Genomic DNA, 27,809 nt, shown 5'->3' on the forward strand with positions numbered 1-27,809 from the left:
CTTTTTTGTAAAATTTTGAATTTTTGCTTTTTTTGTATTTTGAATATTAAATTCCTGAATTTTGTAAAAAAAATTTAATTTCGAAAATAAAAAAATTCTAAAAATATTTTCCAGATTTAAAAGAAAATATTTTTAAAAGAAAAATATTTTTCCAATTTTCCATAATTTTTTTTTGAAAATCTGGAAATGTTTTTTAAAATCGGGAAAATTAATTTTAAAACTTTTTCTACAAAAAATAATTTAGAAAATATTTTAACTTTTAAAAATCTCGATACCAATTTAGAAAAAATTCAGATTATTTTTTTCAAAAATTTTATTTCAGAATTACGATTATTTTAAAAATCCAGATTATTTTTTTTTAGGGAAAAAAATATTCTGATTTTTTTTTTCCAGATTATTTTTAAAATCATTTTTTTACGAAATTATGAAGATTTTAAGATTTTGGCTAAAATTTGAAAATATATTTCAAAAAAGTACAGATTTTTCTTTCCAAATTAATTTTCCAGATTTTTTTAAAAAAAATCCGTAAAAGACTCTGATTTTTTTAAAAACTTTTTTTCGAAAAAAAACTGACCTTTTTTGTAAAATTTTGAATTTTTTCTTTTTTTGTATTTTGAGTATTAAATTCCTGAATTTTGTAAAAAAAATTTAATTTCGAAAATTTAAAAAATTGTAAAAATATTTTCCAGATTTAAAAGAAAATATTTTCCAATTTTTTTTTGTAAAAAAAAATTTAAATTAATTTTCCAGATTTTAAAAAAAAATTCCTGAATTTTTTTTCAAATTTTTTAGAATTTTTTTTATTTTTGAAAATTAATTTTCCAATTTTTTATTTCTAAATTAATATAAATGGATTTATATTATTTTTAAAAATTAAATTTCAGATACTTAGGTGTTGGTGGTACACGGTAAGATCTGATGGACTTCCTTGATCCAACGGTCTTCCTTTTTAGGGATTTAAAATTAATAAAATTGGACCAAATCGATGAAGAAAACAAAAGATAAGGACCAAATTGAAACGTTTAATAGTTAAGGGACTGAAGTGAGAAGAAAAAATAAATTAAGGGACCTGGGGATGTATTAAGCCCTTTATTTTATTTTGTTAAATTCAGAGCTATGCGTGCCGTTCTGTATCTTTTTGTGGCTATGTCTAGCTTAAAGGTTAATTTCCACAAGAGTGAGTTAGTTGGAGTTAATGTCAGTCGGTCCTGGTTACTAGAAGCCGCGATCGTTTTGAGTTGTAGAGTTTCTAGCTTGCCTATTGTGTATCTTGGCCTCCCTGTGGGTGGAGATTCTAGCTGGTTGAAATTTTGGGACCCCGTGGTCAATCATATTAAATCCCGCCTGTTTAGTTGGAAGAGTAAATATTTATCTTTTGGTCGTCGTCTTGCTCTTCTCAAGTCTGTCCTGACCTCACTCATTACCTATGTTCTTTGCTTCTTCAAAGCTACCTCAGATATCATCTCTTCTATCGAATCTCTTTTAATTCATTTTTTTTTGTGTGTGAGGATAATAGGAAAATTTCATGGATTGATTGGGAGTCCATTTGTTTGGATAAGGAGGTTAGCGGTTTGGGGGTAAGGAGAATTAGGGAGTTTAATTTGTCACTGGTAGGGAAATGGTGTTGGAGTCAGGGGGCAGACAAATTGGGTCTTTGGTTTAGACTCTTGGCCTCTAGATACAGCCTAGTGAGGGGCGGTTGCAAGCTGGGGTCGGGAGGGGTCAGTGTGGTGGAGGGAGATAGTTAATATTTGTGACGGTGTCAGTTCAGCGGTGGAAAGTTGGTTTCCCGACAATTTACGTCTAAAAGTCAGTAACGGATCAAGTACCTTGTTTTGGGTTGATAGGTGGGTTGATGATGTCCCTCTTCGAGTTAGATTTCGTCGTTTGTTTGATTGATCAGAAAATAAATTGTTAATTGTGGCGCAAATGTTTGATTTGGGATGGGACGCAGGAGGGGAGGCGTGGAAGTGGAGAAGGAGATTATGAGCATGGGAGGAGGAGATGTTAGAGGAGTGTAGGACTTTATTGATAACTGTTGTGCTGCAGGTTCATACTGATGATGTGTGGACATGGGTCCCTGATCCAACAGCGGGGTATACGGTTAGATGGGCATATTGTACCCTCACTTGTGGGACGCCTTCCAATCATAGTACTACTTTGGTCTCCGCGGATCTTCTTTGGAGGAAGGACATGCCCCTTAAGGTTTTGATTTTTGCTTGGCTGCTCTTTCGGAATAGATTGCCAACTAAGGAGAATTTATTTCGACGGGGAATTATTTCGCATGAGGCGCAGTTGTGTGTTGGTGGTTGCGGGTTGCAGGAGTCAGATGTTCATTTGTTCTTTAACTTGCGGCATTTTTGATCAGATTTGGTTACTTGTTCATAATTGGTTGGGTGTTCATTCAACGGATCCTTTAACCATTGTGGAGCATTTTCTACAGTTTGGTACCTCTTATGGACATGCAAAATCTCGATGTCCTTTCATGTTTTTAATATGGTTTGCATGCTCTTGGGTGATCTGAAAGGAAAGAAATAATAGAATTTTCACTGACAAAGAAAATACCCCTATTCAGCTTTTGGACAATATTAAACTTATTTCCTTTTGGTGGTATAAAATTAATTTTGCTGTTTTTCATTATCAGTTTCATGACTGGTGCCAGAACCCTTTCTTATATATGTTTGGACGTCAGCGAATTGTAGTTTTTTCTGTTGATACTTTGCTGTAATATTTTGGTTGTCCTTTCTAGCACACACCTTATGCTGGGAAGATGTATTAATATATTCCATTTTGATTTCTTAAAAAAAATATATTAATCCCTTTGTTAAAATACTCCTTTAGTAAACATCCTTCCAAAACCCATAAAAGACGTACATTGTGACTTAGATAATATTTTAGTGTGTCAAAACAAATATTATTTTAAAAATAATTGGTGCAAAATTATAAAAAAGAACTAAATTAATTGATATTGTCTTAATTTATAGGGATTAAATTGCTACAATTTTAAGACTAAAATGTTTATTTAGTCGATTTTTTTTTCATGTCATGGAATATCGCAGAAGCTTACTTTCTTTGACTGGCAGCCATACTCACCCTGTATTTTTCCTCTTGTTCTATGGTTCTATCGTTTAATGGACCTAGAATAAGAAGAAAACAAATACGACTATACTTTATAGTTTATAGTCATATATACTTTATAAGAAGAAAACAAATGCAACTATACTTTATAATTTATAGTCTTATATAGTACTCTCTCCGTCCCATATTACTTGACCTAGTTGACTCTGTCACGTATGCCAATGCACAATTTTAAACTTAAATTTCTTTAATAATCTAGTAGAAAAAATTACGAAAATTTGATATTTTGAAAATATTAGTCGAGACGAATCTAACAACATCTTATATGCTATATTTTGATTTTATATATTAGTAGAAAAATAGAGTCAAAACATGGTACATGAATAGTGCAAATATTCTAAATAGGTCAAGTAATATGGGACGGAGGGAGTAATGTATATCCTTTATAAGGGGTTATGTCTCCTCCTTATTACAAACCAAAAAACGTTTTGAACAACTCTAACCAACACGTGGATTGGACTTTCTTTTTTATTTTTGTAAGGTCTTCATACAAGTAAAATTGGAACTTTATAATTTACACACCTTTTATTTCCACAATCGAACGTGTTGAGAAAATTCCTTGTGGAATTCAAACACTACCCTTTTACTTTCTCTCTCTTTCTTCAGCTTTGACACGTATTTGTTGAATACCATACTTATATATAAACCATTGAGATAGTCACCTCTTTATTCATTCAATTTGAGTTCTAATCTTTTGTTCTAAGTCACACTTCAATTCATAACTTAAGAGATATACTTCTTCATAAGCTCAACAACAAAGGTTTGAATTTTCTTACCCTTTGCTTTCAATGAAATTTTTTCTTATATTTTTTTTGGTTACATAAGTTTTTTCTTATATAAATATATTCATCATCTATATAAATTTTTTTATTAAATTTGAACAAAAAAAATATTAAGGTGTTGATCCAATTGTCCTATTTCATAAGTGATTTAAAATATTTTTCGCAGTTGTGCGCAGATAATACTCATAAAATTTGACTTATGTATGGTTTGATTAATGATGGTTTATATGTAATTTGAACAGGATTCAAGAATAGTATTGAATTTTCATCAAACAAATTGAAATTGGTGTGAATCTACATCTCTATGGGATTATCACTTTCTTTACTATCATCAGCTTGGGAAGAAATTGTTAGGCATTCACTCTTTGGTCTTACATTCAACTATAGTTTTGGTTCCAAAGATGGTGCTATGATTTTGAGAACAAGTTTCAACAAAAGAGAATCAGAAACTCCAACAACAAAAAGTTCAACTAGGTTAGAGGATTATAGACCAGAACATGTTACCCTTGACACAAATGTTGATGAAAACTTGAAACATAAGGCAGTGCCTTTGCTTTCTTTGCCTAAAGAAGTTGTTTTCTCTTCTCCAAAACCTGTTTTTGAGCTTGATGCTGCAGCAACTAAGGTTCAGAAAGTTTATAAGAGTTATAGAACTAGAAGAAATCTTGCTGATTGTGCTGTTGTTGTTGAGGAACTATGGTTAGTCTTGTTCTAAAAACAATCTTTTTTATTTTGTGATATTTGATTAAATTCATAGTCAATTTAGTCATTGAAATTATACGAATTTTGATAATTTTGGTCGTTGAATTCAACAATATTTTGAAAACGATTCATGAAATTGAAAATTTTCAATCGTCAATTTAGTCTTTAATATTGTCCCGGAAAACTTGTGATAGAAAATTTTCAATTTTTTGTAATGATTTTGAAATTTGCTTAATTTCAAGATTATAATTTAAGAGAGTAAATTGGTGTAGAGTATTAACTTCTTCTTAGCTTATGTTTTTTGTATGTTATTAAATGGATGGTTTTTAAATGATATGAAGGTGGAAAGCATTGGATTTTGCTGCTCTTAGAAGAAGTTCTGTTTCATTTTTTGATGAACATAAACAAGAAACTGCAGTGTCAAGGTGGGGAAGGGCAAGGACAAGAGCAGCTAAGGTATATTCCATCTGAAATTCAATTTAATTTCTAAAAATTAAACTAAAATTATTCATATTTTTCATTTCACTTTTAAGTTGTCTTTGCTAATTTTTATTTTTCATACAGGTTGGAAAAGGTTTGTCCAAGGATGACAAGGCACAAAAATTAGCCCTCCAACATTGGCTTGAAGCTGTAAGTTATTTATCTTAATATATAATATTATAAATTAATTAACTAACATTAAAATAATATTACATATCTAATCTAATCTTATAATATTAATAATGATTTTTTTCCCCACAGATTGACCCACGTCATCGTTATGGACACAATTTGCACTTATATTATGATATTTGGTTTGAGAGCCAAAGTACTCAACCATTTTTCTATTGGTAAGCTTTTATTCTATGGTACCTAATCATATATGTCTTATTATTGATTGTAATAATTATATGAAGCTAGTAAAAACTATTGAATCTGATAATCTTGATGGTTAACTTTTTGTAGGTTGGATGTTGGAGATGGTAAAGAAATTAATCTTGAGAAATGTCCAAGGGCTACCCTTCAACGCCAGTGCATTAAATATCTTGGACCAGTAAGTTATCAATAGAATATATCACATTTGTAATCAAAATGATAGTAATATTTGAAGTATATATCGAACTCGGTACCGTAGGGTTTATAATATTCATACGCATTGCGCATCAACCACATGCATTAGACCCGATCATAGTATATAATCTAATGTGTATGTTTGATGTTATAATTGCAGAAAGAAAGGGAAGAATATGAAGTAATTGTTGAAAAGGGAAAGTTGGTGTATAGAAAAGATGGGAAGTTTGTGGAGACTGATGAAAAGTCTAAATGGATATTTGTTCTTAGCACCACTAGGGCTTTGTATGTTGGAAGGAAACAAAAGGGTGCTTTTCAACACTCTAGCTTTCTATCTGGGGCAGCAACCACAGCTGCTGGAAGATTAGTGGCACAACAAGGTGTACTCGAGGTAAAAACGCGTAACCATTTTTTTAATTGACCTGAATTCGTTGAAGTTGAAAATCTTAACCGTTGGATGACGATCAGATGATTTGTATTTTTGACTTGTATTTTAAGTCAGACTTAACAACATAAATACACAAATTGTCCGACCTTTATCTGACGGTCAAGATTCACAACTATTCCATGTGTTTTCATTATATTACATAGATATATAATTTTGCATAAGCAAATTTTGCTTACAAATAGTGTTTATTGTATAAACTTTGCAGGCTATTTGGCCTTATAGTGGTCATTATCACCCAACTGAAGAGAACTTCAGAGAATTTGTTAGCTTTCTTGAGGAGCACAAAGTAGACCTCTCTAATGTCAAGGTGAATTTTTATCTAACTAATACTAGTGATCAAAAAAAGTAAATTGGATGTTGAATAAATTATCTTACTTGCTTTTTTTACCCTCTTTTCAGAGATATGCTATAGATGATGATGCACCTTCATTCATTGGGACCAATCCATTTATTGAAACTAATGAATCACAACAAACTATCGACCCTACTCAAACTTCTCAATCAATGTCTACCAATAATGTGAGCAACAAAGGAATCAAAATTAATAATGCAACAGAGGTTAATGCCAAGAAATTTGAGGTCCCAGCATTTGACTTTTCCAAGAGATTATCATGCAAGTGGTCTACAGGAGCTGGACCTCGTATTGGGTGTGTGCGTGACTATCCTGAACATCTTCAATCAAGGGCATTGGAGCAAGTTAGTTTGTCACCTAGACCTGCTTCTGCAAGACCATATAGCTATGGCCCAATACCTTCTCCAAGGCCAAGCCCTAAAGTTAGGATTTCTCCTAGGCTTGCATACATGGGGCTACCTAGCCCAAGAACCCCAATTGCTGTTTGAGGCAAGTATTGAAGAAATTAGGGTCAAAGATCCTATGCACTAGATTCTCTCCGATCAGAGATCAAACGTTGGATTCATCGAATGGCTAATAGCATTGATCTCTTAACTATTAGATGAATTCAATGGATGGCCTCTGACGACTGAAGTAGGAGAGGATTCCTCATAAAAATTGTCAGCTAAGGTGACACTTGAATTGAGGATAACACAAACTGGTAAATTAGTTATGAAAATAGATAGACTAATTATTATTTATTATTTTATTTTTGGGTTTTGGAATTTGATTATTCCTTTATTCTTTTAGGGATTTTGGTTTCTCATAGATATTTGTTTGTGTTTTGGAACACATTCTATTGTTTTTTTTAAGAGGACCTATTCTCTTGTAGTTCTTATGGAACCTTTTTGAAGGAAATAAAACATGATATCAGCCTTTTACTAAGACACAATGTATCATTCACCCAAATGATTCATGGCCTTAGGGTTTTTAAAGGAGACTAAGACAATTCTTTATTGTAACTTGAGTACAAAAATTATGGTATTATATTGTACTAGTACACAGAGCATCTAAATGTTATTTTTTTACTATAAATAGAGAAGCTTTCATCATGACAAAAGTTAAATTTAAAGTCTTACACAAAATTACATTATTTAGCATTGTTATTTTAATATGGAAATTGCAAAGTCTAGCGAAACTTTTATAGCGATGATTTCAGGAATCCTATTTCATTGCATTTTTTCTATTTCTCTCTCCTGATGGCAGTCTCTCTCCTCCGTTTATTCCGCCAAAACATTTTCCTTCATGTAAGAAATTAAGTTTGCACAAAGTTTTCCTTCAAAAAAAAGTTTGCACAAAATTTTATTGTTATTTACATTTTAATGAATATATTTTTAATTTAAAATTGAATTATGATGAATTTAGATTTGATTTGTTAAGATTGACATAAGGAGAAACTTTTGTTTTAAATTTAAATCAAGATTGGATCAAATTATATTTGGTTCAAAATAGCTTAAATCAAAGTGTATAATTGAAAGAAAAATCTATATTAAATTTTGGTACCTCTTTATATATAGGTTTAGATTATTGATTTTGAAAAGAAAAAAAATGGTGTTTTGAAAAGTTAGCCTTTTAAAAACTATATTTTATCCTTTTCTATTTATTACGATGATAAAAGATTATTTCATTAAGTAAAGAATGATAAAATTGTAAATAAAATCGCTTGAATGAAGTGTAAAATTGAAAGAAAAAACTACATTAAATTTTGGTACCTCTTTATATTTAGGTTTAGATTCTTGATTTTGAAAAGGAAAAAGAAGGTGTTTTGAAAAGTTATCCTTTTGAAAACTATAATTTATCCTTTTCAATTTATTATGATGATAAAATTGTATACTTACGGACTTGTTAGGAGCGAATACCAGCACCAATGCATTGAATCTCATCAAAACTCTGCAATTAAGTGTGTTTGGACGAGACTAGTAATAGGATAAATGACCTCTTACAAAGTCTTTGTGTTGCACCTCTCCCATCTTTTATAAAAAAAAAAAAAAAAACTAAGATAGTTGGAGAAATCAGTCTTCTCATAAATTCTTAGAAGTTCGTATCGCATTGGATATCCTGCATAAAAACTCTGTCACAGGTCAACTTAATAAAATGTTAGGCTAACTAAGAAAAACATTCAATAAATCTACAATAGTAACCTACTAAACCTATAAACCTGCTAATCTTAATAACAAACTTTGGTGTTTTCCACACAAAAAGTATTATGCATTTTGAAAACACATGCTCTAGAAAACTAACTCCCTCTAATTAGACCTCACACTTGGACAACTTTTCTCTCTCAACAAAAATTAAATTGATTGACCGTATTATCAATAAAATAAATTACAGTTTAATAAATAGTTTTGTATCCTAAAAATCCCAAAATGTAAAATTTAAATAGAAATAGGGTAATTTACTAAAATAGTATTATTTACATTAAAAGGTATCCTTTTTACAATTTCATATAGATATCACTATGTTCAGTCGGCCTTTAGAAGAGTAGGGGGAGTTGGTAATGGATGGGAGACAAGTGAGGTGGAGTAACTAGTACGAATGTGGGAACTGATATTATGATATGGCACCATAAGCAATTTGTAATTAGTACATTATTAATATTATTTTTAATATTATTTATCTACTTTCGTCACTTGATTAGTATCAAACTTAACTAGACCTTTGTCGTGTGACCTCCGGACTAAACATGTATTTGGAGTAAGAATTTCCCAAAATATTTAAAGATATACAAAAATATTAAAAATGGATTGAGATAAAAATATATATATATATATATTGATGTTTGACGAATAAACTTTTATCTATGTCAAATTTATAGAGCCAAATTCCATTGGATCAACACATGTGACCGAAAGTAAACATCAATAGTCAATCACATGTGAGAAAGACATGTATAAGAGGAATCAAAACAAAAACAAGATCATTTCATAGTGTGGAGGTAGAACAAAAGTTTTATTTTTCTCCATTGAAACAACATACCATACTAAGCTAGAAAACTTGGATAAAATTTCCACTTCCAACATCCTTCAAAATCAAAAAACAATTACACCGCATAAATAAAATGTTCTAAACTTGCATCATAGAAATTAAAGAGTAAAAAAAATCAATAACAACGACGCAATATGCATTTTTTCTCAAGTAATCATGTTGTTTTTCTTAAACTACACAATAACAATAAGTAATTCAACTTAATAAATATAGTTTGATAAACATAAATTCATAAGAAACGATGTCGATGAACAATCTAAGCAGCAATATACCTAAAGTATATGATAGACAAATAGAAACAACATAATCCAGAATAACAAAACCCGGTTTTTTAGAAACTATAAAAAAATCATGGCATGGATCACATAAGGCAAAATAAAAAACAAGAAATGATCAAGGCATTAGACAAACTAACGTTGAATTATTGAAGGATTTTCAAATTGATAACCATAAAATATTTTGAATCAATGTTTAAAAAATTCGTCAATGAATTTATATGCAGAGAACTCATCAAAGTTTAAAAGATAACTATAGAAATTCTTGTATGAAACTTATGTCATTGATATCAAATTCAATATGATATGTTGTGTACCTAATATTCAGGATGGTAACATATTTATCGTTGTCGGCAAATGTGTGGAGATCTAATGTTGCTAAAAAAGAAATACAGCAAATTAACTCATATATGGAATCAAAAAACAAGATCAACTCATATCCAATCAAAATTATATGTTGGAAGTAAGTAACATGTGCAAAGGCATCATACCTTTCACGCATTATACTGAAAAGCATTTCAATGTTGCGATGTGCAATAGGGTAAATGAAACTTCTAGGTAATCTGGTTCATTAGTGACTAATGGATGAATTGACAAGTGCACCAAATCGGAACAAGTAATAAAGTAGTAAGTTAACGTCTCCACATGGATTGTTGTTCAACTTAGAAATTAACGGAATTTATTTTGTTTATAAAAGCAATTAAAAGTGTTTATGGTTTTGTTTTGCAAGTTTTGAATTGTCTTGCACAATGTGAGATTAGGTTTGTTTGATTCAAATAATTAGCGGAAAGTAAGGTATCCTTGAATCCCCTCTACCTTCTTCGTTGGAATTAACTCAGTTTACTATTAGTTACGACCTTGCCTCGATAAATGAAAGTTCCGATATGACCCCGTGATGTAACGGTGGGAAGTTCGAGTATTTGTGCCTCAGTAAGGGATATACTTGCAACTTCCCCAAAGATGAATCATAACCTTAACAATCCTACTCATATTCAATTAAATGAAATTAATTTAGAAAATAAGCAATTTACTAATGTTCTTGTTCAGGCACCGGCTGGACAGTCAGTCATAAACCTTAACTTATAAATTAGATCAACCGCTAGTTGAAAAGCATTTAGAATGAAACATATACAAATTAAATCAGGCAACTGAATGAAAACTTTAATAATTGAATCCAAAATAAGTTGAGGATCGTTGTGGAACCCTAATCAAGAGAGGTTTAGTTATTGTTAGTAACATACATCATTACAAAAAGGCTTAAATATGTTTTTCGTCCCTGTAAATATCGTCAGTTTTGATTTTCGTCCCTGCAAAAAAAAAAAATTAAAAAACATCCCTGCAAAATTTTCTGTCTTTTAAAAAGGTCTCTGTCCCCACTTCCAAGCTGATTTGGCATGATTTTCGCCACATGACAGTTGCTGACTATGCAACTTTTGCCACGTGGCATTGACGTGGCATGCCACATAATATTAAATTTTAAAAAACATTTTTAAAATTAAAAAATATGAAAATACATTTTAAAAATATAAAAAACAATTTAAAAATTCTGAAAATAAATTTAAAAATATTAAAGTAATTTACCGATTTTTTCTATTATATAATTTTAAAAAAAATTAATTTTTTTGAAAATTATATAATCTGAAATTTTCGAAAAAAAAAAAGAAATAAGCTTTTTAAAATTAAAATTTTCGTAAAAGAACCTAATTTTTTTTTGCAGGGATGTTTTAAATTTTTTTTTCAGGGACGACCAAAACTAGCCCATTTTACAGGGACGAAAAGCATATTTAAGCCTTAAAAAAAAATATAAAAACATACCCTAGAGAGAACAAGAGGATGAGAAAACCCTCTTCCTTCAAGCTTGACATTTGCCTTGTACCACCACCTTTCTAAATGCATAATAGTCTGTGAAAGGGTCTCTATTTATAGACATCATTACTTGGTGATTAAGAGATAATAATTGGGCTTTTTCTCCTGTCCAGCTTGTTTTCCAAGCTGGAATTACATTTTTTTTTGTGCAGATGCGTAGGGGCGCATAGGCTGGGGCATATGAGGCAGCCCCTAGTGTTGTGACTTGCGCAGGAACACATGAGGCAATAGCCAAAGAGTTAATTATGCAGTTTTTCGTCCTTTTTTTTAGCGTTCTCCCATCTTGAAATGCCTTAGAACTTGTGATGAATTTTCCCCAACTTATATTGTCTTCAAAAACATTCTAAGAACCATTGATTTGCATTCTCCATATCCGTTTATCCTTCATGCGGTGTCTTTTTTTGTCGAATTACATGATTTAGCAACAAAATGACTCAAAACACATATGAAGTTGCATGATTAGAAATGAAAGTGAGTTACCATGACTCTGATAAAAAATATATAAAATATTCCTTAAACCATGGATAAGTCCTCTAAATGACCTTTTATTTGTCTTCAAATGGAAATAAAATAACTAAAAACATAACATAAAGCATCATATGATGCTCTGTCATAGGTGACGGCTCTATATTGATTCATATGAGCGTTAGTCTCATTTCTTAACCACCTAAGAATGAATGTCAATCAATATGTAATGGAATATATGACTGTTATTATGTGACAGGAAAATGAAATCAATATGTAACGGAAAAAAATGGAGGTCGTAAGAGTGTGAGGAAAAGATTGGGATGGCATGACAAAAAATGGAGGGGAAATTGGGATGACATGTTAAAAATAAAATATTAAAGTTGCATGACTATCTTCCAAGTATATATGATAGTAGAGACAATTAATTATCGTTATCAATTTTTAATGAAAACTTAAAAATATCAATTAATGTTATGAATATATGTATTAGTGGATGTTCATCCATTACTCTTCCACATGATTGTAATTCTCACTAGTAAGTGGATTGTAAAGTGCTTCTTCATTCACCTATTTGTGTCCTATAAATAGGACCTATAATGCAATGTAAAGGTACACTTGAGAAGCAATATCATATACTCTCTTGTTCTCTCTTTATCCCTTTCTCTCTACTTTTATATGTTGCACAATATGTTGCAATACCTTAGATTAATTTCATAACACGTTATCAGCATGAAGCTCTAACAATCTAAGGTGAAACATATAGCAAACAATTCTTTTCAATCTAGATCAAGTAAGTATTTCTCTTCAATCTAACAGCTTTTGCTATATATATAGATAATCGGTATTCACATGATCAATTTAATTGTTTCATGACATCCAATCCCAATTCTCTAGATACCTTAGTAATTTATGTTCATAGATTTCTAGATAACCAAATAATCATACTTTATTAAATGTTAACTTATGTTTAGTTATAATTTTCATTACTTAAGTTTATCCTGTAAAACTTTATGGATGAGTTGATTTTGATTAATATTTATATGAAGGCTTTGTTGTTATATCATATTCATAAAATTCAACATAATATTAGTTTGTTAGCAAGTCTTGAGACAGATGAGTGATGCTATTGTAACCAAAAAAAAAAAAAAAGGATGAGTCATGCTATCATTGTTCCTTCAACTTTGCTTTGTGTGATATTAGGCACTTTAAGAATCAAGCGTTCGTCAGAAAAAGAAAAATATATTTTTCTCTTTTTTCTCATCTCAATTATCTTTTATTTTGCACATTAGTTTTGTTGGCAAAGTTATTTGAATTGTATAATTGTCATACCTTTCTTTGTTTATTCTTGTTAAATTCTGGAAGAAATTAACATTGAAGCATCCTTGAAGGATTGTTCACACAATGAAGTTATTTTGTGATATATAGTTCTTGAAGAACTATATTTTTCTTTTAATATTGAAGCATTTCTGAAGGATTGTTCAAAGAATGAATTTTTTTTAACATTGTTTACGAAGATTTGAGATATAGTTCTAGAAGAACTAATAACTTAGCATCATAAAAAAAAATAGATGTCAAAATAAATAAAAAAATTAAGATTGAAGCATCCATGAAGGATTGCAAACAATCAAATTTTTATCATTATTTATGAAGGTTTGAGATATATATAGTTCTTGAAGAACTAAATATTTAATATCAAGCATCCTAGAAGGATAGCAAAAATCATGATCTTCCTTGGTGTTAATAGATTTATGCTTGAAAATAATATCTATTTTATCTTTGTAAAAAAAGGGGGTATTGAAGAGTTACACCGTGATAATATAATTTATTTCTCGAAGAATTAATTTGTTTTTTTTTTAAGGATCCCTGAAGGATTGCTCAAATAAAGATTTTTCTTGATCATTGTTTATGAAGATTTGGAATATAGCTCATGAAGAACTAAAATTTAATATTAAATCATCCTTTAAGGATTGCAAAATTGTGATTTTACTTGCTTATTGTTCATAGAGGTTTGTGGAGTTCTTGACCACAATTGAAATATATAAGATCTATTTTATCTTAGTATAAATTCTATCGAAAGAATTAAAGAGAAAATTATTTATGCATCTTGTATGTGCTCCTGAAGTAGCAAAATTGAGAAAATAATATCAAGACAATTTTAAAAGATAAATCACATTTCTGGTTGAACATAAGAGTAGTCATTGATTGAAAAGATGAAGTCTCATATGATAAATTAAGCTTTATTTTTAGATTGAATCATACATACTAGTTGTTTCGTATAATTTGTGCTCCGCATATCTATTTATATATTTTTTTAGGTAGAATGCTCCACATAATTTCTTTTCTAATGAAATAGTAGGTAATGTGCTTGTGAATTTGATATTATTGCTACTTTTGAAACAATCAAGATTTACGAACTTTATTGTTTTGAAAATATGTCTTACTGACAATATGTGATGTCTAATCACTCACGTGAAAAATACGTATGATTTATAAAGTTTTATTTGTTGGAAAAATTGTGTTTAGTTCTTTTTATATTTGATATATCTATGATAATGAAAAAGATGATTCAAGCCTTTAGTATATTATTGTAAACCAAATATTTACAAATCATGTTTCAAAATGCTCACTCTTGAGTGTATTAAACAATCCTTGAAGGATTGCTTAAATAATGATTCATTTGTGATATATTTCCCGAAGAACTACAAGATCAATGAAGGCTCCTGAAGTGCTATAATATTTTTACATGAAGGAACAAAGTTACACATTGAGATTGAATTATATTAATCTAAGTCTCATAAAAATTCATTGAGTTTTAAGATAGCCATCTTAATGAATATCATATTTAAAAAAAATGGAGATATTAAATATCTCTATATCACAAGATATCTGGCGAAAATAAGTGTAGTGGAGAAGTTATTTTTGTCTTTGATTTGACTACACTTATATTAGTGCAATATAAGCACATATTATTGTAAACCAGAAGTTTACATATATTAAATTTATCGTTGGCAAGACCGGTTGGGTTATCCCGGATCTATTATGATGCAGAAACTAGTTGAAAAAAATAGATATATATTGAAGAGCCAGAATATTCTTTATTCTAGTAACTATCGTGTGTTATTTGCTCCCAGAGAAAGTTGCCAATTTAAAAGATTGAGTCTCTCACTTATATAAGGTGATATTTAAATTAATACACTGATCATGTGAATAACTTGGATATTATATGATTTAAATTGATGCATCAACTAAATGATCACATGTATATCCACAACCAGAAGTTTGTGAGATTATTATGTCAACAAATTTGACTAAGAGTTTATTTTCTGAACTTTTCAGAAAACATTTGATAAGTATCATTTGTCAATTGATATTGAACAACTGGTAGCATATGCTCATAAAAATGGACTTGAAGATCCATTCTTTAGACGTCTAAATTTAATTGTATAATTGATACTTATTAGACCATACCTTATAAACTCTAGTTTGGTTAGAGACCATGTCTTATAAACTCTACTTTGGGAATCAATAATCTTGTATGTTGATATATTGATCTGCATCAAGCCAACACATTACTATATATATATGTCCCCCCCTTTAATCTATCATTGGTTTTAGGTTAACAACCTAACATTTCTCATCTAAGTGGATTTTGGATGTGTTGTGTATATCACAATTGCTCCAATATAATGCACTAAGATAAATCTTGAAAGAATATTGGGAAAATATATTTGATATGAATCTCCATCTATCATTAGTTGTGTTGAGCCAACTTATTTACAGCATAGTAGGCTGATTATCAATTGATGGATTAGTTTTCCCAATATTAGTGGGAGGTAATATGCAGCTGAAAATGTGAACCTGAAGTTCAAATAAATTATTTGAAAGAAAATATTATTGTCTCATCTTGATCCTCAAGATATAACTCATTTACAAAGGTAAATAAATCAAATATCAATTGCTAATGCTCCAAATGAAATAGATGTCCTTGTCGGATAATCTAATATGCAAATGAGTCTCAACCATGCCTGAAGCATGGTAGATCAATCGGTTTCAAATATAAAAGGCCTCGAATAAGAAAATGAGCTTAAAGGAATGATAACCCAAACGAGGATATAGAAACTCTAAAAGAGTTTTATGACATAATTGATTTTTTAGTTCCAAAAGAACTAATCAGGTACCTGAAACTTATGAAACATTAATAAATTATGTCATGAATGAAAGATCTCAATGGAATGAGATGGAACCGAAATGAAGTCAACGTCGACGTGTTTTTGAATATAATATAGCGCTATATGTGATAAGTAATAATGAGGATCATGAGTTAAAGTCTATTAAAGATTATAGAAAAATAAAATATCTGCAGATGAAAAGGGACAATTCCAGTGAAATCAAACTCGCTTTGTAAAGATGAATTTTTCGGTCCTGTAGTCCGCACACTTGAAGATGTGAAGTTAATTAGATATATATGATTTTTTGTGCGAAAAAAGAATTATAAAATACGTACATATAAAGTTTGATATATTCACCGAAAGTGAATGGTAAATGTCTACATTTTATTGTTAAGAGACAAACATATTCATTTGAAGTGAATTCATGAACTTTTTGTTGCTTGATTAAGTTTAGTAGAACATGAAAGGCTCATTTTATTTGAAAGATATGTTGTAATATATTTGTATGACTCACGTGATAGTAATGAGTATATGAAATTCTCTGAAGGAGTTAATTTTCATGAGATAGTGAAGAAATGATATCATATGTCAATTTTAATGATTTAGAAATGAATTTGTCACAATTGATTTTATGATGATGATATAAATATTGTTAGAACTCCTGAAGAGAGTCTAAAATATGTTGATTATAGAGAAGTTTGGAATGAAATATGTTGGATGCAAAATATTTGCTTGAAATTGCAAATTTATTATTTAAATTAGAATTTGCGCATAAAAAACTTATATAGTTAATGTATTGGACAAATCTAGTTGATTATGTACGAGAATGATTACGATGTCACTTGATGTGAGTAAATATTATGTCCTCTAGAAATGATGAACAATTGAGTTGGTCCTGAAGTACCACATCTTAGCTTAGATGAGGACACTAATGTATTTTGCTAACTATATATATACCGTGATATTTTATTTTTGTGAATATTAGTAAACACAGATATCGGAGCAAAGTCAAACTTACAATTTGTATTTTGGAGAAACAACAATATTATTCGATCATTTAGAAATGTTAACATTACATCAGGGAAGTGGATGATGCTCTTTTATTAAGGATTATGAGTTTACACATACAAGAAACTTGAAGTTTTCTTATTCGATAAGAAGACTCTTTCAACAACTCAATATGAAGACAATATCTCAAGCACTGCTAATTTGAAGTAGAGTATGGAGATAAATCAGATTTCTCTTCAAAGTCACCGCCAAGTAAAGCTTTTGAGTAACTAGTATAAAAGATATTTGATTTTCTTCATCTCATATACGGTTGTCTTTATGAGGGGGAGACATAAAGGTGTTCTGCACTCTTTTTCCCTTAACCAAGGTTTTATCCCATTGGGTTTTCCTGGTAAGGTTTTTAACGAGGCGGATTATCACACAAAAGTATGTTGTACTCTTTTTCCTTCACTAGAATTTTTTCCCATTGGGTTTTTCTCTAGTAAGGTTTTAATGAGACATATCCTTGGTGGACATCCAAGAGGGAGTGTTATGAATATATGTATTAGTGGATGTCCATCCATTACCTTTCCACATGATTGTAACTCTCACTAGTAAGTGGATTGTAAAGTGCCTCTTCATTCACCTATTTGTGTCCTATAAATAGGACCTATAATGCAATGTAAAGGTACACTTGAGAAGCAATACAATATACTCTCTTGTTCTCTGTTTATCCCTTTCTCTCTACTCTTATATGTTGCACAATATCTTGCAATATTTTTGATTAATTTCATAACAACTAAGAAGTTGTGGAATGAGGATGAAGATTTTGTGAGTGTGTAAAAGGTCATTTATTAAATTTTACTCCAATTATTTTTAAATTTAGGTACATGATTTGTTATGATAGATTGAAACAACAACCAAACTTTATTCCATTAAGTGAAGTACTTTACATGGATCAAACAACGTCATAATATTCTATTTTATCCTGGTATTTTTTATGAAGTCTTCTTCACCTCGTTTGAGGTTTTCTAGTGGTTTTAGAATGAGTTATTCATGGTTTGAAAAAGGTTTTATAATGTTTTTTTTTGAGTCGTTGTATTTCTCTTTCTTCCATAACGAGAAAATTTTATAGGTGTTTTGAGTCTTTTTTGGTATAGATCATAGAATTAAGTCGACCAAAACATCTCATAGAAGATATGGAAGCGAGAAGATCAAGTACAATGAAGATTTTCAAGACCAAACAACTAGGGGAAATTTTGTCTCAAGATCATACCAAGGATGAAAAACATATGAATAATGAAGTAAACAAGGAAAAATGCCTTTGATCCAAGCTCCCCATGCACATACCCCATGCACCTCGCGCATGCTGAAACTGCCATAACAAATTTGCTCTCTGGTTCATGCACCATGCACATGTTGTTCGTGAAAAAATAAGTTTTGCTATTTTTATGCCATACGCCCTGTGGAAGCTGTGTACGAGAATTTGCATATTTAAAGCATGTTTTCACCCATAATTATGAATTTAGAACTATGACGACTTAGAGACTTATAGGTGTGACCAGGGCAACAAAAAAGGGTGTTTTAAACCCCTTTTCACTTGTTATGGTTTATGTTCACTTTTATTTTCTTTTCTCTTTGATGATGTATTCAGTTATCATGAGTAATTAAACACTTTAGATTAAGATTTCGGAGATGAACGTCTATTGAATTGTTGGATAAGTGCTAATGGTAATTTTCTTGTATTGATTCTATTTGAATTATGCTTATTTAATATATCTTATTCTTAAGGCTTTTCAGTTCCTTTGATCTTGAATAGAACCTAGGTTAGAATTTCTATGTGTTAGCCTTTTCAACTGGAACCAAGATGTATCATATACTAGGGCAGTTCACTGAGAGATCGAGAATTTACCTTGTATGATTTTGCTTAATTTACCTCAACGTTTCTGAGAATATAAGTTCGCTGCTAACCCTTGGGAGAAATACTGCATAAAGGGGCCTTGAATTGTAAATGGAATAGGCCTTTCTATATTATGTGTTCGTGAGCATAAACCTCAAATAGTAATTGAACTAGGAAAATGTTATGCCTAAAAAGGAGATGATAACTTAATATTTCATTAGGCTTAGTTAAATTGCCTAGTCAAAAACAACAATTTATGTGGAGATGATAACTTAATATTTCATTACTTGGAAGAAAAAAATTGTGCGCTTACCGAATTTGTCATAAACTACCCAACTTGAATTCGTTGGTTTACATCTCCTTTTATTTCTCTGTCATTTTGTACTATGAATCCAAGGTATTTAAACCATGTAACTTGTGATATGATATGACATGCAACTTTCACTTCTATGCTTAAAATGTTCTGCTTTTTATTAAAATTACATTTCATATACTCTGTCTTGCTTTTATTCAGGCAAAAACTATACGCTTATAAGGCTTCTTTACTAGTGCTCAACCTCCCATTTGATTCCCTTATCAACTCTTCAAGTAAGACTATACTATTTGAAAAACGCATACATATCGATGTTAACACTTGAATGTGTTTTGTAAGTACATCCTAAGTTAAAGTATTTGAGAAAATTATTCGAAACCGTATTAAGGTTAACCCTTGGTGTAGTCATATTTTTATGCGAAAATCATCAGTGGCTCCACCCTGAATTCTCACACTAATCGAAGCCTCCTCGGATATATTTTTTATAGCTTAAATGTAGGCAATACCAACTTCTTTATTCTCCGGGGATTCCCATAAAGTATCCTTAGAAGTTCTATCATATATCTTCTTCAAATCAAAGAAAACTAATGCAAGTCGTTTTTATTAATTTGATATATTTTCATCACATGTCGTAGTAAGTAGATCACTTTCATGGTTGACATCCCAATCATAATACCAAACTGTTTGTGATAGACTTATTTATTATTTGAATTGGAAATAGATATAATATATAAGAAAATGAGAACAAATATACAAGGAAACACGACAACCATCTAGAGGGCTGAAAAAACTAAACAACACGACAACAAAACAAAACCCTCCCTGACTCCTAGAGACCAAAAGCAAAGAAAGGACCACTAACCAGCCAAAAAACTAGAAAAACACCCACAACACTACCAGAAAAACTAAACCAATAACAACACAAAAAAGTATCATACCTTTGAGGACATCCCACATAAGACAAAGAGATGATTAGCAGACTCAGTAGAAATCATGCAAAGAGCGCAACCATAACCAACGAGAAAGCTGGGATTTTAGCTCCATTTAGGATCTTATGTAGGAGAAGCTGCCAAAAGAATGAAGGTGAGAAAAACACTGGGGGGGGGGGTCAAATTATGTTAGCGTTATCAAAACTTTGTCTAAGTGTTTATAAAATCAGTTTAGAGTCTGAAGCAGAGAGAGAGCGGGGGGGGGGGGGGGGGGGCAACGACACAAAGCAATTATACTGGTTCCTCCCACAAACCGAGAGCAGTCCAGTCCCCTTGCACTCCTGAGGGATTTTCATTATAATCTCACATATTACAATTACTCAATCACACAAGTAAGAAATTTCATTTGCTCAATCACACAAGAAAGAGACTTATATTTCTCAATAACATAACAAATATATTTCTACAATCTAACTTAATCAAATAAAATATTACTGGTTTTTACACTTGATATACAATCAGAGGCGTCAGGGGTGGCCCTGAGGGTGGGCGGGAGCCCAAGGCACCTTGTTTTTTAGGGGCACCAAAATTATTCTTTTTATTTAGTAGTTAGTATTATATAGATATATTTCTTTTTAACTAACTTTGATATTCCTCCTTAAAAAAAAATCACTTCGATATATTCTATTGAAAATATATTTTTAGAGAACCTTTATTATGAATGCATCTTTTGCGACAAAAAATGCAAAGACATTTAAATAATTAAAAGAGCACAATTTTATTTATTTTCCCAGGGCATAAAAAATCTTAGGACCGACCCTGAGAGGCGTAATACAGTAAATTTCAGTTCGACTTTGAGACTTAAGAATTTCTAAGATATGAAAGTTTACAGAGCAAAGGCACTTGTAAAACAGCAATGCTATTAACAGCGAAGATTTTTATCTAGAATGATTCATGAAGCTTTGCAACCGTTGGATTTAGTTATTTATAGGAATACATGGGGTGATGGAAAACATAAGAGGTGGCCCACATGATTACTATACACTATCGTGATAATATCATGAGACTTTTTGTCGAGATATTTAGCATTTTTCCTTGTAAAATTCAGAGTGTGTTCTTGTTTTCTTCAACGGCTCATGTCCTTATATATGAGAAGTTCTTAGATCTGTTGTTGAAGAGTGTCATCACAACAAATGGGTCCTTAGAAAGCTTGATCAGAGACGTTGAGATGTTGCCTCAAATGGTTAATGTCGTCAAGTAGTCATTTGAAATTCCTTTGTTCTTAATAGAATGATCTGTTACATTCTCCTTGTCTTGAATTCCTTTGTTTGTTTTTGCACGTGGTCAGAAGAAAACAAATTGTACTACTTTGAGTCTGATAGTGACAATCCTTCAGAAGACAACAAAATTGGTTCATAGTCTTCAACTTCTGACGTCACCTTCAGAGTCTCCGTTCTTTATAGTCTACAATCCTTCAGATGCTTTTAAACGAAATTCCTCTTATGATCAGAACTTTGACCTCCTGGTTGATCTTTATTCAGATCTTGTTCAAAGTCATATAAGCTTCTCCTTTGCTTCAGATGTTACTTTATGCATTCAGAGTCTTCATATTTCAGATCAGAATATGACTTAAGAGTTAGAATTTAATTCTATAGTCATGCATACTTGAACACACATTAACATATCTTATTGTTCTTTTATACCTTGTCACCATCAAAACTTCAAAGACATTGTACAAAATTCATTTTGGTTCAACAAAGAAAACTTGGATACCCTGCCACCTTCCCCCAAAGTATCATCTGAAAGAGAACCATACGCATACTGAACTGAGTACACCCCATCTAAAGAGAGATTCCAAGACCAAGAATCCATTCCTTTCGACAACTGCCTCCCATCCGCCACAACCAATAACTCAACCACTAACAGCTGCTTCCAAACAAACAACCTACGTCTCCACCTAAAATCTCACTCACACACCATCGACCCAAGAACTCATCGTACCAACCGACAAGGATTGATGGACCGAGGCCCAAAACAACCTCGAGCTTCTCACCCTAAACGAAACATCTCTTACCCAAAAATCATCCCGAAAGTAAGTCAAGAGACCATTCTACTTAACTTTAACCACTCCCCAAACGTGTACATCTTCTTACATTGACAACACATAGAAATTAAACTTAAAATGTAGGATAATTTTGAATTTTGTTTAAAAGATGATAATAAAAGAAAAACACAATTTCATAAGTGTACTAATTATTATTTTTCTTTCTTTTGTTGCATTATACTCCATCTCATGAAATTATAATATCAAACTTTTTTTGGGAAAGAATATCATGATGAAAGTTTTAGGGTTTAGCCATGAATCACTAGATACAAATTATAGCATATCATCAATAACAAAAAGAACAAGAGATTGTGTACCTTTGAATTAGGTTGATGAAGGATAACCGTAGACAACGCCGACAACTATGAGAGGGGTAACTACCCTCATTCCGTCTAGCTCTAGGTTTTCTCACAAATCTTCCGAATAATTAACCGTCTAATGGGATGACGTTTAAATAGCTAAACGGCTGAGGGCAGGGACCTCTCATTGGGCTTATCTAAATGGTCCAACCCATCACGGTCCATTTAGTAACAAAAGCCCAATCACTCAAATTCATCATATAATTAGTGCTTAACACAATAGACCATAATTTATATTATGACACCGACTTATAATAATTGATTATTGTCAATCCATAATTGATTAATTAAATAATTAATCCAACAATCTCCCACTTGGATGACAATACTCAATTACTGAAAGAATAAAAAAATTCACTTGTCATAAAGAATTTAAAATTTAAAATTACATGTATGGTCAAAGCACTAATCATTCAAAAGAAAAGTAAGCTTTAATGCTGCAGAAATTGAATCCGATAGGGAAAACAAATCATACAGATCAAAGACTCACTTTTCTAACAAATGATGAATCTATAGTGACACGTTTGAATTAAAAAGAATATGTCACTAAAGAATAGCCCAAGCATTTTAAAAAATGCTGTAACAAACTCCCACTAACCCAAAATAAGATAGACTTAATCAAATCATTATGAGTTACAATACTCATATATATAAGTCTGTGGTTAGTGGTTCTGCCAATGAGTTTTCAATATTACAGAAGTCATATATCCACATAGGTACACGAATAGTAATTACTTATAGGGATAGCCTATTAAGAGAGTGTAATTACATATAGTCAAAATCAATAAATGTTCTACGACATTCAATTAATCCAAGTTTTATAAAAACGTGACTATGAAAATCCATAAAAGCAAAATAGGAAATTCAATAATCCCCAAATTGGATTAACATAGACACTTAGTTTAAAGAAAAAATGTGGATTAATGTGGTCACTAGAATGTCAATAACAAAAGAACATGTATGATTATCTCAAATTATAAGTACCACAACAACACAATATCATACTCGATAGGAGTATTGATATTATACATTGTACTTACTACTTATGACCTCATAAAATGTGGAATGTTGGTAAAACAGAAGCACAATATATATTTGCATGCTACGAGGTTATTGTGCATATTCCAACAAAATTGACTTAAGCATCCAATTATGATGCTCATTGAGATCGATAGAATTTTAACATATATCTCAATATAATAGAATGAGACTAAAGTTTAAAGTCTCTTAAGCTATGCCATATTTTATAGTGTGCACAAGAGTATATGGCGATAACAACAATAATATTGTGTACACATTTCTCTTGATCTCACATATATATATATAAACAAGAGTGAGATTTCTCATTTGAGCTCATAATATATAATATTGTGTACACACTCCCACTGATCCCACATATATATAAACAAGAGTAAGTGGGATTCTCATTAATGATCACTGATACAAAATATTATAATAATGTAATATTCAACAGTGGGATACTCAATTACTAGTGCAAGATCATCAACATAAGTGGTTATATAATTTTAGCCAATAGAGTTGCATGAACTCAACCACATATTTTGCACATGAGCATAGCAGAATTATTAACACAAGTGGTAACTCAAAGATAATATGAAACCCCATAAATACATATTTTATCAATGGCAGATATTATCAAGAATTGGGTTTCGTAGTTAACCACATATTCTGCATTTACAATTAAGGAGAACGTAAATTTTCATTTAAGAATTTTATAACACAAGATCTCCTTTTCACAATTAAAATTCCACAGAATTTTATAAACATAGTAACCGTTATATGACAGAGTATGATGATTATATAAAAGGTTTATCATCATATGAGTGAGATGAGTCTCTAATTATTATAAAAATAGGATATAAGACTCTGTTCACAATTTTAATAACTCACTCAAAACTCAAATGCTACAATTATACTTCCACACATTTGAGAGAAAACATTAGGTTACAAGAAGCGGAAATACACAAGACTTATATTTTATTATTATTGAGGATATAAGAGAAATTAGTCATAAGCTTCCATAAGTATTAAAGAATAGCAATAACATAATTAATATCCTCAATATAAGTCTCTACAATAATTTCATATCTAAAAATATGAAAACAAATAAGTATATTTGTTTATGAGATATAGTTAGTTGACATGTAGAATTTTTCTCACTTGTTGAAGAATGATATTTTCTCCACTTGGTGGAGAATGATAGTTAAACTATCTTACCCACAAAAGGATGATTATGTTAAGTAATGTCATACCGATAGGGTATGTCCATCACGTTACACAATACATAGCAATGATTCTCCCACTTGATAGAGAACTAATCATGATAGTTGAATTAAAAGTTTGAAAATATTTTAAATAAAATATTCAACTATTTCTCTATCACAAAATGATATGTTAAGTAACGTCACACCGATGGGGTATGTCTGTCACTCACATAACAAAGGGATAGTAGCAATCCAATATATTTATATATATAAAAATCACATTTAGGTAGAAATTTAATTCAAAAATGTAATAATATTGGATTGCAAAATTTATACAATTTTCTACATGTCTTTTAACAAAGTAACTTACTTATATTAATCTCATTCAAGGATCTTAACGATAATAAGTAAGAACTATATCATCACAATGTACAATTCTTATGTCTTACAAAATTTAAACCTTGATAGAGTATTCTATTATAATTGACATAAGTATAAACATTTTAGGTACATTGAATAATAACAATTATATTAATAACAACACACCTATAGGGTATGACTGTTACCAATATAATGCTAATCTATTTAACAAAATTTGCATAATTGTACCCACGATAGGTGAGATTACAATTATACAAATAAATAATGTTTATGCTTAAGAGAATATGATACAATAATATCACGCATAAACAATTATACTTAAATTTACTCAACTTCGGTCATATTCAAATGATAGAAAAATGTGCTTAACAATATTTTAAATTAGCACATCATAAATATGACTTTAGAATTTCTTTTAAATGAAGTAGTATAATAACAAAAGTTGTTATTTGGAATAGAAGTGTGTCGAATAGTTTTCTAATTTATCCAGAAAAGAACTCTTAGAATAAAATTTTTCAATACTCCCACTATAAATTAGAAAAAACACAAATACAAAATGGAGCATTATAGTAAGAAAATTGTACATAACAACAGAGTTCTGTTTAGAATATTCTGAAAAAAAAATTCACTTCTATATAGGATATCATAATTGCACAACAAAAGAGAAGAAGAACTAAATTTCTTCATATGTGCAATAATAAGCAATAAGTCACAAGATGATAAAATAATTAAATAACAACTTACCTCGCAGAGTGTGACATTCATCCTTATACTTAGAGCCACTGAATTTTGATGACTTAACGAGAATATCTTATAATATAGTCATCTCAAAAATATTCATCAATAGAGAATAAGCAATTATAAATAAGCATATGTGAGACTCTAATTATAAATCAATATGATTTATATAAGAATTCAGATGTAAGGATGATACATATTTCAAAAAATTGCCTCCATTCTTAATAAGTTGTTTTGATAATAGTTAACAGATAAACAACAAAGAGGCTTACAAATTTTAATTCATCATTATAATTTTAGCATAAAAAATGCAATAATGCATTATTTACTATATACAAAAATACATAGTTTAACATAATTGTGATCCAAATATTTAATTACGACAAGACACACTAATAGTATTTATCACAAAATTTAGAGTAATAAATTACGGGTCTAGATCAGAGAGTATAGCAGAAAGCATAATGTATATTAAAGAGAAATATGTCAATATTATATTCAATTAATATAAATGACATATATATACAACTCAATATACTCATTTTGAAAACAAAAATATTATGAGGACCCATCAAAACAATTTCTGACAAAAATCAAAGACAAGTGTCTTAGTTTGAATATGTCGCCAAAAAATGATCAATTAGTAAACTTTGGATCTTTATGCTAAGACAATATGAATTCAAGAATATCTTACATTAGAATATTTATAATGCCAAGAATATTTAAAATCGTAAAATATAAATTAATTATACTTGGCATTAAAATTAACAAAGTTGAGCCTTCTATAAATTCACAATAGTAAATATAAGAGAGAATTTTCAAAAAACAGTTTAAGCTCAAATATTGAGAATATATGATTTGAAGAGAAATTATTCTCAACGATCCTTTTAAGATTTGACAAAATTTTTGAAACCCATAAATCAAGAATAGTATAATAGTCAAGTTATTCTTGACACGACAAATAATTTTGAGGGTATCAACAAATCTCAAAATATATATATTAATATAGAATATTTGATGCAAGAATATAAGTCTGAGTCTAAGAATTTTTCACAATTATAACACTTTAAAAAGAATAAATTTACAAAAGTGTTATATTTTAGACTCAAATCTAAAGAATTCATGATTCAAAAGAACATAAGATTCTCATATTAGTATACATCAAATATTTAGAGATCTCATAAACTAATTTAAATCCCAAATTTTAAAGGTAAAGAATAAATCAAATCTTGTGAATATTTAGGGTACAAAAGAAAATTATATCCTTTTTTTTTTTTAAATAATATAATATTTACCCGTTAATTGGGAATGTAAAATTCTTCATTGATACATCAATCTCAAGTTTGGGAGAATGAGATTTCTCACAAGTTTCGAAAAGTGTTAGGAATCCTCACACAAGGGAATACGATATATCAGGGAAAGAAGGAAAATGTATCCCCAAATAATATTGTATAATATTTATGCTTACTAGGGTATGAAAAATTTATATAATGCATAAATAAAATAAATGACTATATTTGTATCGAAAGAAAATGGGCCTGGATCATTGAAAATTGGTTCCGGATCAGTAATAAAGGTAATCGGGGCGGAACAGGAAAA

General features: G+C 30.2%; 1 protein-coding gene across 1 annotated transcript; it reads left to right on the forward strand.

Annotated features, from left to right (window-relative positions):
* Positions 1–3,810: 3,810 nt before the first annotated feature.
* Positions 3,811–7,396, forward strand: LOC146945897 (IQ domain-containing protein IQM1-like). Its single transcript, XM_085744178.1, has 9 exons — positions 3,811–3,898; positions 4,163–4,619; positions 4,964–5,078; positions 5,187–5,252; positions 5,364–5,452; positions 5,568–5,655; positions 5,833–6,063; positions 6,326–6,427; positions 6,520–7,396. Exons 2-9 carry the CDS (start codon positions 4,225–4,227, stop codon positions 6,958–6,960), a joined length of 1,527 nt encoding a protein of 508 aa, XP_085600304.1. The 5' UTR covers positions 3,811–3,898; positions 4,163–4,224; the 3' UTR covers positions 6,961–7,396.
* Positions 7,397–27,809: the final 20,413 nt, after the last annotated feature.

This window comes from Medicago sativa, chromosome 2 (genome assembly GCF_051527215.1).
Source record: "Medicago sativa cultivar Bolivia chromosome 2, Bolivia_mono, whole genome shotgun sequence".
Classification (NCBI taxonomy): Eukaryota; Viridiplantae; Streptophyta; class Magnoliopsida; order Fabales; family Fabaceae; genus Medicago; species Medicago sativa.

What these genes read in the sequence shown, in the direction of transcription:
- LOC146945897 (XM_085744178.1), top strand. Translation starts at nt 4,225, where the DNA reads ATGGGATTATCACTTTCTTTACTATCATCAGCTTGGGAAGAAATTGTT. An exon ending in GTTGTTGTTGAGGAACTATG is followed by an intron (nt 4,620 to 4,963) that starts GTTAGTCTTGTT and finishes AATGATATGAAG; the next exon opens with GTGGAAAGCATTGGATTTTG. An exon ending in ACTCAACCATTTTTCTATTG is followed by an intron (nt 5,453 to 5,567) that starts GTAAGCTTTTAT and finishes AACTTTTTGTAG; the next exon opens with GTTGGATGTTGGAGATGGTA.